At 46.0% G+C, this 14,040-nt stretch overlaps 1 protein-coding gene across 1 annotated transcript in view; it reads left to right on the plus strand.

Moving 5' to 3' along the window:
* LAMA5 (laminin subunit alpha 5) overlaps nt 1-14,040 on the plus strand; it is a 225,312-nt gene that overhangs the window by 168,105 nt on the left and 43,167 nt on the right. Inside the window, exons 10-25 of the mRNA XM_043980944.1 lie at nt 1,278-1,393; nt 1,853-1,971; nt 2,517-2,607; nt 2,920-3,054; nt 4,178-4,240; nt 4,719-4,859; nt 5,104-5,241; nt 5,851-5,985; nt 6,589-6,723; nt 6,965-7,102; nt 8,362-8,414; nt 9,072-9,171; nt 11,487-11,539; nt 11,666-11,771; nt 12,654-12,753; nt 13,320-13,476. Coding sequence (XP_043836879.1) covers nt 1,278-1,393; nt 1,853-1,971; nt 2,517-2,607; nt 2,920-3,054; nt 4,178-4,240; nt 4,719-4,859; nt 5,104-5,241; nt 5,851-5,985; nt 6,589-6,723; nt 6,965-7,102; nt 8,362-8,414; nt 9,072-9,171; nt 11,487-11,539; nt 11,666-11,771; nt 12,654-12,753; nt 13,320-13,476 — 1,780 coding nt within the window. The remainder of the gene's footprint in view (nt 1-1,277; nt 1,394-1,852; nt 1,972-2,516; nt 2,608-2,919; nt 3,055-4,177; nt 4,241-4,718; nt 4,860-5,103; nt 5,242-5,850; nt 5,986-6,588; nt 6,724-6,964; nt 7,103-8,361; nt 8,415-9,071; nt 9,172-11,486; nt 11,540-11,665; nt 11,772-12,653; nt 12,754-13,319; nt 13,477-14,040) is intronic.

Consider the following 14,040-nt stretch of genomic DNA (forward strand, 5'->3'; position numbering starts at 1 on the left):
TATTTTCAATTCTACATTCTCTCCCTTCCACCTCTTCCTCCTTCCCCGACAAGTAAGAAAAACAATTTGTTACAAGCATCTATAGTTAAGCAAAACAAATTCTCACATTGACCTTATCCAAAAAAAGGTCTCAATCTGTACCCGAGTCCATTACCTCTCTGTCTGGAAAGGGGTAGCATGATTCATCATGAGCCATCTGTAATTGTTGTTGATGATTGTATTGATCAGAGTTCCTAAGTTTTTCAAATTTGTCTTTACAGTATTGTTGTTTCATGTAAATTGTTCTCCTAGTAATGCTGATTTCACATTGTATCAGTTTGTACAAGTCTTCCTAGGTTTTCCTTAAACCATCCCCTTCATCATTTCTTATAGCACAATGGATTCCATCATCTTCATATACCATAATTTGTTCAGCTGTTCCTCAATTGATGAGCATCTCATCAATTTCCAATTCTTTGCTGCCACAAAAAGAGCTGCTAGAAATATTTTTGTACACATTAGTCCTTTTCCTCTTTCTTTGACCTGTTTGGGGTACAAACTTAGCAGTACCGCTGGGTCAAGAGTATGCATAGATCAGAAGTTTTTTGGGTATAATTTCAAACTATTTTCCAGAATGACTGGACCAGTTAACACTTCCACTCATCGTGTACATACCTGTTCTCCCTAAATCCCTGCAGTATTTGCCATTTTCTTTTTTTGTTAACTCTGCCAATCTCATGGCCAGATGAGGTCATACTCAGAGTTGATTTAACATGAACTTCCTTAATTATTAGTGATTTAGAGCATTTTAAAAAATATAACTATTGATTCTTGGATTTCTTCCTCCAAAGACTGTCTATTCACATCATTTGACCATTTTTCAATTGAGGAATGACTGGCTAAGAGATTCTTTAGGCATTGCTCATGGGAGCATGGGGCTGCAGTTACCCCATTACCCCATCTGTAAGGAGATGAGAAGTACCCACCTGGGTCTATAGTCTTTCCAGCCTAGTGATAAGTGATTTCTCCTGTCTTTGGACTGTACATTGCTGATTACTGTGTATATATCAGTCTTCTGACTCTCTTATAATGTTGTCAGTATAAATGTGCAGTGTGCCTACAGCTCCACATGGCAAAGAATACTGTGCTATAAACAAAAAAAGTTTGGAAACCACTAGACCAGATCATTATTTCTAGCTCTAGGTTTTGTGAACTTATAGAATAGGAACTGTTGACATTTCCTGCCACCTTCTTGCCTGAGCCCTGAGCTCCATTACCACCCCACTTGTCTTCTCCAGGCTCCAGTGTGCCTGTCAACACAACACCTGTGGTGGTGCCTGTGACCGCTGCTGTCCTGGCTTCAACCAACTGCCTTGGAAACCAGCCACGATGGACAATGCTAACGAGTGTCAATGTGAGTATCTCTACTCTGCCTTGATTGCAGACCACATACTGACCTGTATGTACATGTGCAGACTCTACCTACACTGTGCAAGCACATGCTGACTTATAAATAGGGGTGCTCGCCCACAGCTCTCAGGGGATGATTTTATTACCTTCAGTCTTAAGTGGCATTCAGATCAGTATTTATATCCTGTTTGGGTAGCTGAAAGCCCAAAGTAAGGGTGTGATTTGCTCAAAGTTATAAAGCCTGTTAGTAGCAAAGTCTGGACTCTTCATTGGGGGCTCTATCCACTGCTTCATTATGCCTTCTCTAACTCATGATCAGGTGGTAGGTAGAGGTGTCCAAACCCTATACGTCACCTAGGAGGGCTGCCCTGGAACACAAAGGGGATTTAGAGAGGGGACACATAATGGGCAATGGCTGGTAGGTTGTGTAGGGTCATAAAACAACCAATCTTTTTTTCTGTAGCCTGTAACTGTCATGGGCATGCCCATGACTGCTACTATGACCCAGAGGTGCATCGGCACAAAGCTAGTAAGAACCGGGACGATGTCTACGAAGGTGGAGGTGTCTGTATCGACTGCCAGGTAAACTGAAGTCACCAGCCAAGGCATCCTAACCATACTAATAATTCACCTTTATAAGCACAGTGCCCCTTGTAAGGAGGTAAAGTCTTATGATCCCCATTTTACAAATGAGGAAACTGAGGTCCAGTGAGGGTCATTGACTTGCCAGTGGTAACACAGCTAGTCATAAAAATTCATATTTATATTGTTGTTGAAGGTTTACAAGGCTCTTTCCTCACAGTAGCTCTGTGAAGTTGACAGCATTAGAACAAAGATTTGAATTCAAGTCTTCTGGTGGCAAGAGCAGGGCTCTTTCAGCCACACTACATGCAGGGGCCACTGGGTAGCTATAGCAGGTCTCCAGGAGGAAAGGGGCTGCCCTTTCATTAAGAGTAAGGTATAAGTTGCTAAGTGTCAGAAGGGGGAAGACTTTGCTGTTCTAGTTTTGTCCAGAAGAAGTGGCATCATAGACAGTATGATCACAGGGTCTCAGGCTGAGTCATGGTATCCAAACTCAATAGCATTCTCCAATCTTCCCCCCTCCCTTCCTCCCCAACCCCCTCCAGCATCACACAACCGGCATCAATTGTGAGCGCTGTATCCCTGGTTATTATCGATCACCTGAGCATCCCATTGACTCCCCCTATGTCTGCTACCGTAAGTAGGCTCTACACTGGCAGGTGGGAGGGGAGATAGGCCTCTTGCCCCAGGATTCCCATCAAGGTCACTCCTCTGTGTGTTGAAGTCCTGAGACGGTCAGGCAGTAGTATTCCAATTTTCCCAAGGTGGAAGATAGACCCAGAGAGACTTTCCCAAGGTCATACTGTGGTAGAACTGGGGCTCTTCTTATTTCTTCAGATAGTTCATCCTGGGCGTGTCGAGACTCTCTCCCTTCCCTGGGCTCCGTGGGTAGAGGGAGAGAGTCTGGGACTCTAGCTATCTCGCAACTGTCACATTTCCCATTTCCAGGTTGCAATTGTGAGTCAGACTTCACAGATGGGACATGTGAGGACCTGACTGGCCGTTGCTACTGCAAACCCAACTACACAGGGGAAAGGTGTGATGCCTGTGCCAAAGGGTTCACGGATTTCCCCCACTGCTATCGTGAGTATCAGGACCTGGAAGAAGTGGGGGCTAGCTTGGGGACAAGCCAGTTCCTGAAGCTTTAGTTATGGGTGTGCTTTTTTTTTTTTAACCTAAGAGAAGTAAATCAAAAGTCCTCTTTTATGTGCTTTGAGGCTGTTATGTCAAGGACCCCTGGACTGAATCCTTTTGATAAAGCAAATAATTGTTCCTTGATGGATAATCTTGTATATGTTTGGAATTTCATCTAGAATGAACCTATCTATGCGAGAGCTGGAATGATCTAAAAGTCATCTAATTCAGCTTCCTCATTTTATAGAAGTGCAAAGCAAGAGCCAGGGAAGCAAAGAGACTTAAGGTCACATAGCTAGGGGGAGAGCTGAAATCTGCTTCCCAATCCAGCAGCTATTTATAGTCCCAGGGTTTTATAAACTAAAACATGATGGGCTTTCTGAGAGCAGAAGTCTGTGATATTCCTCCTCCGATCCCAGAATCTTTGGGGTAAATCAGGAACATTATATTCCTGCAGGTATTCTGGGTGGGGGATGTCAGTAGTTTTCTTGGTTTTGCCCCCCCACACACACCCCTTACAATTAGTTTTTACTCACTAAGGCCTCCAGGGGACAGGGGAAAGGATAAGCAACCCCCCGCCCCCAGGACCTGTCCTTGGGGCCCTTCTTATGTAACCGGAGACACAGACTGCCATATGAGTGGGAATCACAAATTCAGCCATTAACCAAACCACCAAAGTACAATCGACCCAGATGCGAATTTGTGTGTCTGGGGCTATGGTAATAGGTTGTTATGTAGTTGGAATAAATCTAGGAAGGCTTTCTAGGAGAGGTGGGCTAGATATGAGCTGGATTTCTGAAAGCACTAAATTGAAGGCTATGTACCCAAGTTAGAGGTAGTAGGTACTCCTGTATATGATTATGAGGCTGTCTAGGTGTGAAACCAAAATGGTCCCAAAGAAAAAAGGACCAAGGTAGGCGAATGCTTTTTTTTTTTTTTGGAGAGCGGAAGTGAGGCCTATTAGGTTGATGGGAGGAGTACCCGACAGCCTCTAAGAAGTGAGAGATAGAAACATAGCTGGGACGTTGTCTGTGTGACTTGAGGATGTCTCTTCCCTTTTTCAATCTCTTAGCTGTGCCCTCGTTCTCCCACAATGACACTGGGGAACAGGTTCTTCCGGCTGGACAGATTGTGAGTAAGTATCTAATATGTGTGACCCCCATTCCCCTTTCTTTTATGAGGTTCAGTTCCCTTCACCACTGGGAAAGAACCCCACAGATGGAATTGGGACCCGGAGAAGTCCTATAATTCCTATGTCCACTTCTGTCCTAGAAGCTCCTATTCCTTGGGGAGTCCCCAGGCTGAAGGGGTATAGAAATGGCATGCTTTGGGGAGCTCCCAGCCTGAGGGGGCAAACACATCCTCTGCCATTGTGGGTCTCCCAGCTCCCACTCAAACTGTATGCATGTCAACAGAGCAATAGGTGTAAATTCTGGGGGGCATGCTGGGTAGTATCCATGTGGGATTATGCAAGAAGGCCCCTTGAAGAGAGGCTATTAGAATGAAAGAGTGGCAGGGGCAGTGGAGAGCTGGAGCCATGTTAGATTGGAGCAGGGAGGGGTGAGGGATAGAAGAGCCCATGTACAATACTGCTTACTGCCGACTGCCCCCAGACTGTGACTGCAGTGCTGCTGGGACCTTGGGAAATGCCTGCCGGAAAGACCCTCACATTGGCCAATGCGTGTGCAAGCCCAACTTCCAGGGTGTACACTGTGAGCAGTGTGCACCAGGCTACTACGGGCCAGGCTGCTTGCGTGAGTTCCCTGTCCGGGCTCCCCACCCCTAGTCCTCAGGGCAAGATAAATCAAGAGACTCTGAGGGAGGCTCCTGCTGTTGGTCCCATTGTGGGTTGGAGTAATGTGGCCCTGTGGGCCTTGAGAGAAGGATGTCTTACAGTCACGGGGTCCCAGTGTCTCCCATCCCCAAGGGAAGGTGCATGGGTGGGTCTGGGGTCTGAAGGGTCCCACTACTCACTCAGACTTTCTGCTCCTCCTCCAGCCTGCCAGTGCTCTGGGCCTGGCCAGACTGGTAGCAGTTGTGACAATGAGACGGGGCAGTGTGTGTGCCGTACCGGCTTTGAGGGCCCTGCATGTGACCGATGTGCCCCCGGCTACTTCAGCTATCCACTCTGCCAATGTAGGTTGCTCCTCCCAAGACTCCACATGCACATAGCACAGCAGCAATCATACCCAGACATGCAAGGACACATATCACCAAGCTCCTCCTAGCTCACATTTCTTTAGCATATCTTCCCCACAATAATGGAGGGAACTGGGAAGCATAAATATTATTGACCCTATTTTACAGATGGAAAAAATGGAGGTACAGGCTCTTCAGTGGCCTCCTTGAGTTCACAAGCTTAGTTTTAAAGCCTGGCACCCAAGCCCAGGGCTCCTGATTCTAGGTCTTTGCTCTTTCCATTATACCTCCCAGTGACTTATAGTTAAGTAGGAACAGAGATAAACCTATGCCTGTTTCTACACCTAAGCCACTAACACAACTGTGTCAAACACAGCCCCCTTAAATTTGAAGGGCAGTAAAAAATTTGAAGGCCATTAAAGACCATTCCTAGGACTTTCTTTTCCAAGTCTGGTAGAGAGGATGAGAGAGTTGGAGATGATAGATCCATGGGGCTAAGGTACAATAGTGAAGAGAGGAAAAGAGTTCGGGGCTAGGGAAAATTGGGGAGGCCCAGGGAGGAGTCTTTCAGGTAGGGCTATAACCAATTTTCCTTTGCCCATGTAGTGTGTGGCTGTAGCCCTGTAGGAACTCTGCCTGAGGGCTGTGATGAGTCTGGGAGATGCTTTTGCCGCCCTGAGTTTGATGGACTGCACTGTGACCGCTGTCAAGCTGGCTACCACTCCTACCCCCACTGCCAAGGTTAGAGGGACTGGGGCTCAGTTGGGAGCTGGAGAGTCAGAGATGGGGGCCATCAGAGGACTCTGGGCTGGTGGAATCAGGGTGCCAGGGAAGTATCCTGGGGGTGGGGAAGAGTCGAGAAAATTGCAGGGGACAACACTTACCTCTATTGAGAAAGAGATGAAATAGTATCTAGTTAGCAGTAGGGGTGTAGCGCTTACACTGGTAATTCAAAGAAAGGGGATTAGAGAGAACTGGAGGGAGTCAGAGGAGGGGGCTCTGCCTTGAAGTGAGGGCCATTCAGTAGAGGATTAGAGGTATTTGTATATGGCAGGTGGGGGGGAGGTGAGCAAACATTCAAACAGGGTAAAAGTTTGGGATGAAGCCAAGATACAGGAAGATACACAGTGTGTTTGGGGAACATCGTGAAGAAAGGCCTGCATGCAATACTGTGAGCATTTATTAAGTGCTTCCTAGATGCAAGGCCCTGTTTCTAAACATGAGGAAGAACGGATGGGGTCAGACTATGATGGGCCTTGAATGCCAGACTAAGGAGTTTGGAGCAAAATGTAGCCACCCAGAAGCTCATTGTGTCTGTATCCCGTGTTTCACCTCTTCCCCAAGTTTGTTCCTGTGACCCTCGGGGCTCCTTAGACCAGTTATGCAGCGGGGCTGGAATGTGTCAGTGTCGGCCTGGCTATGCTGGGTCTATGTGCCAGGAATGTGCCCCTGGATATTATGGATTCCCCAACTGTCTCCGTGAGTGGATCCTTCTTCCCTTCACTCTTCCTCCCACTCCCCAAGGACCTCCCTCCCCAGTAACCCAGGGCCCCTTACTCTCCCCCATAGGGAAGGGAGAACAGGATCTCATTCTTTACTCTCATCTATAACATGGGAATATCACCCGTTGCCCTACCCTGCCTGTCTCACGGCAGAGTATGTGTGAGGAGGCCTTGAGTTCAGGTAGTGAGGCTGATTATGTTCCCTTATCTGACCATAGCTTGTCACTGCTCTGAGGCTGGGTCCCTCCACACCACCTGTGACCCTGAGACTGGGCAGTGCAGCTGCCGGCCGCGAGTGACCAGTCTGCACTGTGACACATGTGTGCCTGGGACCTACGGGTTCCCCCGCTGTGAAGGTAAGTTTGCCTCTTCCCTCTAAGAACTTAAGGGGCTCTGCAAATACTGCCTCAATGGAGCCTCTACCCACTGGGGCCCAGAATTTGTCTAGGGGTTATGTGTTTGTCTCTATATGTGATCATTAGTTTGACTTGGGAATATGACATGTTTTACATATGTTTGTGTGTCTTTATGTCTGCATATGGAGTTGTAAAGGATATTCATATCATCTACATGTATGTTGTATGAATGATGTTATTTAATGGATAGGCTAAAGTGAAGCACAATTGTTTATACACACACATGTGCTGTCAATCCCTGAAAACACCCCACGGTCTACACCAAAACTTCTTAAACTATAGTTCAAGACCTCTATGGGGTAGTATAACTGAATGCGGGGGTTTTAAAAAATTTGGTAACAGGGGACAGGTAGGTGGCTCAGTGGATAAAGCACCAGCCCTGGAGTCAGGAGGACCTGAGTTCAAATCTGGCCTCAGACACTTGACACTTACTAGCTGTGTGACCCTGGGCAAGTCACTTAACCCTCATTGCACCCGCCAAAAAATTTGGTAACAATAAAAGATTATGTATACCTATGTTATATACCTATATGCCCAGGGTGGCATTTCTCAGGCAAAAGGGGGTCATGAATGGGAAAAGTTTAAGGAGCCCTGATCTGGACCAATGATGTCAAACTCAGATGGAAACAGGGGCCACTTTTCTGTTCATAAGGATTCCTGCGGTCTGCATTTTTAAAAGATATTTTAAGAGAAATAAAATTTTATTACTTTCAAAATTAATTAAACAAAGGGTTGCCTAGCAAGCATCCCTCAGGATTCACTATTGACCTATAAATAAAATACGCGCTTTTGGAGGCATGACCAGAAGGGCCACTGGTCAACTTGCTGAGTTTTTCAGTCAGTTTGATGAGATAACAGGATGTAGATTAGTTGGAAGGGTATGCCTTCCATGGAGTTAGATATGGGCCAGGGCCTACTGCCCTGCACACTGCATATGACTTAGTTTTAAATTTGAATATTATCTATGTTTTATTGTATTGTTTTCATTTTGTTAAATATTTCCCAATTATATTTTAATTTGTTTTGGGCTGCTCTTGGGAATGGCCATGTGTCTGACACCTCGGGTCTAGAGCACTCTGCTGTCATTTGGGCTTGCAGCACAAATAGGGGAATCATTAGTGTAGGAGAGGAAGAAGCCCTTTTTCCTTGTGGGGGGCCTGGCACCCCACCTGTGCTTCCTTTGTTTCTTTTCCCCACAGTTGGCTCCTGTGATCCAGCTGGCCAAGCCTCAGCCGGCTCATCTCTCTCTGAGGTAAATTGACTAATGTTCTGACCTCAACACAAGATGGAGATTTGTGTATAGTTCAGGCAGTGTGGGTGGATGGGTAGGGAGAACCCAGGGCTGGGTATTGGAATACTTCAATTCTAAAGCTTGTTTATATTCCTCTTCCTCTGTGTCTACAGGCCTAGGGTCCCCTCTGGATATCTGTTTGCCAATTCTTGTAACAGAGGCAGGGAACCCAACCTTCTCAGGGGTGTCCTTATGAACTCCTTAGTCTCTGGGTTAGACTTTGAGACTGCTGCAATTTAAGAGTCATGTCTCAGAGGCAGCATCTAGGACCTATCTCTTCTTCATTATCTGCACATGAATTTTCCAGAGGAAAATGTTAACATAGGAATAGTTCCTCCCTGTTGCCATCCCAGTTTAATTCTTCCCCATCCTTGGTTGGTTTTGAGTCAGGAAATTAAGACTAATACTTTTAGCACAACATAACTAGGAAGGTAAAATATGTTGTCCAAGTATCAGGTTATTAATTTTAAATTAAATTGAAACTCACTGGGATCACAGCTCCCTACTCCCAGCATACGGATAATTGAGAAGAAGTGGTGGTAATATTTTTGCATGGTGGTTTTGAGTGGAGCATGTAAATGCCCTGATTATCTGTCTCCGTCTCTCTCAAAAACACAGGGTTCCTGTGAGTGCCGGGCTAATGTGGAGGGTCCAAGATGTGATAGATGCAAGCCTCTCTATTGGAACCTGAGCCCAGCTAACCCCTATGGCTGCAGAAGTAAGTCTCTGTGACTGCCAGGAAGTTGGTGGGGAAGAAGAGTGGAATCTGTTCTGGAGCCTGGGACAAGGCCATAAGGGGTTTACCACATATGTCGTCTGTCCCCCTTTTCCTGGTCTCTCTTCTGTCCCCTCACTTTGACCATAGTGATCAGTGGTAAAGTTGATCTTCATGAGGTGGTGGTACACCGTACACCATGTATGTACTCTTCAGGCACACCAGTCTCGGAGTTGAAAGGGACCTTAGGGGGCAGCTAGGTAGCACCGGCCCTGGATTCAGGAGGACCTGAGTTCAAATCCAGCCTCAGACACTTGACACTTATTAGCTGTGTGACTCTGGGCAAGTCACTTAACCCTCATTGCCCCACAAAAAAAACAAACAAGAAACAAGAAAGGAAGAAAGGAAGGAAGGAAGGAAGGGAGGGAGGGAGGGAGGAAGGAAGGAAGGAAGGAAGGAAGGAAGGAAGGAAGGAAGGAAGGAAGGAAGGAAGGAAGGAAGGAAGGGAGGGAGGGAGGGAGGAAGGGAGGGACGGACGGACCTTAGCAATCATCTAGTTTAACCAGTACTTTGGTCAAATCCACATCCCCACTATGCCATCTTTGACACCCTCCAGTCTCCTTTTGAATATGTAAAATGAAAGGAAACTCATTACTTCATGAGGCAGCCTAGTACTCTTTCCACTATACATCCAGTGAAGTGGCTGAGGCATCTTACAGCTATGGAACCATGGACTTAGATGTCTTCTTACTATCTCATGAATTTTCCAAAAAAGTTCTTTGATGAGAATAGCTTCTGTATTGATCAGATGCTTCTATGGTTAAGTGGAGCTGCCCCATGCTATGCTTGACTAACACTTGATTAACACGTTACAGGGCATTATGTTTCAGCTAGACTTGTTGAACCACTAGATTCTCTACTTTGAAATTGAACCTCTACTCACCTGGACTCACTCAATAGCAACTGTAATAGCCATAATTTCAAGCTTCAAGCTGAGCTAAAGCCTTCAGCTACAGTAGAGTTATATCCTTTTAGAAAAAGGCAATGGCTTTTTTTTTTCTGAAGTTGGCAAAAGCCTCTTCAACTCTGCTTCTTTATGGGATTCTTTTCCTTCTCTGACTCTCAAAAAGAACAGGTGGCAATGCAGAGAGATATGTTTTGTCTTTTCTTTAATTCTCTTCCCAGAAACAAATCAAAATAGAGAACAGAGCATAGTTACTCTACTCCTTATTCTTAGCAAGTAATAATAGAGAGCAGAGAGAGTATCTTCTCTCTAACTCTTCCTGTTGTCAGCAGTAGATGGCAGGATAAGCTACACCAGTCTCTCACTGGCCAAACAATTGGCCCAGCAACAAGTGACAGGAGACAGAGAAAACGAGAGAGGAGAGAGAGGAGAGAAAGAGAGAGAGAACACGAACATACAAGTCTTTCTTGAACACAGTTTTGAACTTTGTGTTTTGACTTCTCTCCCTCTATTTTTTCTCCTAACCTTTCTTGAGTCAGCAGCCAGGTCCTCTCATGAATGATCCCACTTTAACTTATAGTTAGTAACCGTATTCTCATTTTGTCTATAAACAGGTAAACTATATTTGTCCAATAATCATAGAACAGTTCTGGTGTCCATATTTCCTATTCATTAGCCTAAAAATTCTCCAGTTCTTTGCAAATTACTGAAATAGACTATGGTCTCCATTTGATCCCATATACTACAGTTTGTAATATGCAAATGAGCAGTTGCTATCTCAGAATTCTGAGTCAGATATAAGTCATGCTTCTCCTAGAACCCTAAGGCAGACTCTATACCCCAGGAAATGAACTATTAAGATCAACTTAATTTAGCAACTACATTTTCTCAGCAACAGTTGTGCCCAAGTTAAGAAATTGTCATGGTTCGTCCATTTATACTTGTATGGAGCACCGGCCCTAGATTCAGGAGGACCTGAGTTCAAATTCAGCCTCAGACACTTAACACTTACTAGCTGTGTGACCCCGGGCAAGTCACTTAACCCCAATTGTCCTGCAAAAAAACCAAAACAAAACAAAAAAAAGAATACAGGGGAAAAATCTGAGGAACAGTCATAAGAACAGAGAGAAAGTGGGGTTGGTTCCATTCTCTACTGTTATTCTAGGAGTGAAGTTCCTTCCTGTTTCCTCTTCTTCTCCAGTAATTCAGGTCCATTATTCTTGTTTTTACTATTGGGACTGAGCGGGAGTTAGGGCTGAGTTATGTGACTTGTGTCCAGGCTTCCACAGTACTGTCCCAAGGCTGTGCCTTGGCCTTATTACCTCTATCCTCAGGCAAACCCTTCTTCCAACAGGCTGTAGCTGTGACCCTCGAGGTACTATCAATGGAGTGGCTGAATGTCAACAGGTGAGTGTCGAGGGGCCTGGAGCATGAAGGTTCATGCAGAGAGCAAGAGTCAGGTGGCATCCTCCAGAGGATGTCATTGATTGGCAGCTCTCATGTCTCATTTCACCTTTGGGCTGCTGTCCACAGGGCAACGGACAGTGTTTCTGCAAACCCAATGTCTGTGGTCAGACATGCACAACCTGCAAGGATGGTTACTTCAGACTGGACCATGCGGATTACTTTGGCTGTCAGAGTGAGTGTCCCTGAGTGTCCCTGATGCTTAGGACTTTCCGGAGGGTAAAGACATAGTCTGAGGATTCAGACTGACCTAGTACATTGCAATGGAGGCCCAAAATAGCCATACCATTGGTTCCCTTTCCTGGCAGTGAAGTACTCATCAATTACTCCTAGAAGGACCATGTAGTCCAGCTCTTTCATTTTGTAGAGGATGAAACTGATACTCAGAGAAGGGAAGTTCCTTCTTCAAGGTCACACAGCAAATTAGTGGCAGAGCCAGGAACATGACCCAAGTCTAATGATTCCTCATCCATCACTCTTTCCATGGCTCCATACTACTGAACTGCCTCTGCGGACAACAAGCCACTATTTATTGAATATCCTCCTGTGGTGGATGCTGAAAGAGAGAGAGCCAGGGGACTACACACTCCTCTTCCTCAGAGAGCTCACAGTCTAGATGGGGAGATGAGATTCACATACACAAAGCACAATTAGAGAATAAGCCGGGTCTGGATGTGATACAGGGATGAATCCTGTTATTCAAAGCATAAATTTTAGACCACAGGAAATCAGCCTGGGCTAGAGTACTCAGGGCAGGCTTCTTGGAAGTACTAAGGACTTGAAATGGACCTTGGTGTGATTTGAAGATGCAGAGAAAAGCGGGTTGGTTATACCAAGAAAGGGGAATGAAGAGAATGAAAACATGGGAGCGGGAATGTGTCCAGTCTCTGAAGAGACTGATCTGACGAGGATGGAGTGGTGCGAGTTGTAGGCTGTGTGGAGAAACGAGTAATAAAATTGGAGCAGTGGAATGGTTCTTCACATGTAGTACCCCCTCATCCCACCACCATTTTAGCATCTGAAGGATATTTTCATGTGCTTTCCTCCCTTTCTGCAGCCTGTCAGTGTGACATTGGGGGAGCCCTGGCCCAGGGCTGTGAGCCAAGGACGGGGACCTGTCAATGCCGGCCCAACACACAAGGGCCCACATGCAGTGAGTGAGTGCCATGGCCAAACCCTGAGGGTGGAGGCTACAGGGTGGCAGCCGTGTGCTTTCCTTCAGTTCTCTGTACCCCTGAAAGCTCTGGCCTGTGTATCAAAGGTACAGGGAGAGGGGAGGCATGGGGGTCTGAAGGCTCAGGTTCAAGTCTCCATCTCTTACTTCTTGACCACGTGACTAGGCAAATCCTAACATTCCCCCCACCTTTAGTTTCCTTTTCTGTAATTCTGCATTCTACCCTATAGGATTGTTTTGAGGAAAGAATTTTGTAGACCTTAAAGTGCTATATAAGTGTGACATTGCTATTATTCTTCTCACCATTCCTGCAAAATGTTATAGAGCCAAGTGCAAATGAGATTCAGTCCTTGTTTGGTCTTACTAGTACTGTTGTTCGCCCAACTAGCATGGATAACCAAATATCACAAGCCCCAAACAATCCTGACTCCACTGATCCAACATGAATCCATTGTCCTTCCTGGGCAGCCCTGGCTCTAGGCAGCTTGGGCAGTGCTCATATATGAAAGAGGTGAACCAGGCAGAACCTGTGTACTCTGTCTTCCCTAGGCCTGCAAGAGACCATTATCTCCCAGACCTGCATCACATCAGGTTTGAGCTAGAGGAGGGCTCTACTCCTGATGGTCGGCCTGTGCGTTTTGGCTACAACCCCTTGGAGTTTGAGAATTTCAGCTGGAGGGGGTATGCACAGATGACTCCTGTTCAGGTAGGTCACCCTCTTCCTTCATTCCCATCCCTGCTCAGTAGACAAATCTTTATGGAGTCCCCCCACATCTGTGCTTTGAGGGAAATAGAGGGGAGGAGAGACCTTTTCAAGGAGCTCCTAATCATTTTTGAGAAGCAAGACACATATTTGGAAAAGAGGATAATAAAATGCCCCCAGAGTGTATGATTTGAGCTATACGTACAATAGACATTTTGGAATTGTGGCATTGTGAGTTGGGATAGCTGTGGAAAGCTTTCTTGAAAGGAATGGAATGAGCTAAACCTTGTAGGTGGTTTGGATGAGAGGTTAGGGCGTGGCATTCCAAGAGAAGGGAATGGTGTGATTAAAGGTGTGGAGATGGGATTAAGTATCTGACGGGTGGTGGGACAAGAACAGAGTTGAGTGGGACCTGGATGGAATTTAGGCTGCAAGTTGGGGGATGTGATTGGAGAGGGGTGGTGAGATCTTGAATGTCAGGAAAAGCAGTACCCTGCTGGCTGGGGACTGGGGTTGGATGGCTGGATCAGTTGAGGGTGACAGAGATATCTCCCACTTGCCTCCCTG

The sequence above is a fragment of the Dromiciops gliroides genome, chromosome 2 (assembly GCF_019393635.1).
Source record: "Dromiciops gliroides isolate mDroGli1 chromosome 2, mDroGli1.pri, whole genome shotgun sequence".
NCBI classification, from domain to species: domain Eukaryota; kingdom Metazoa; phylum Chordata; class Mammalia; order Microbiotheria; family Microbiotheriidae; genus Dromiciops; species Dromiciops gliroides.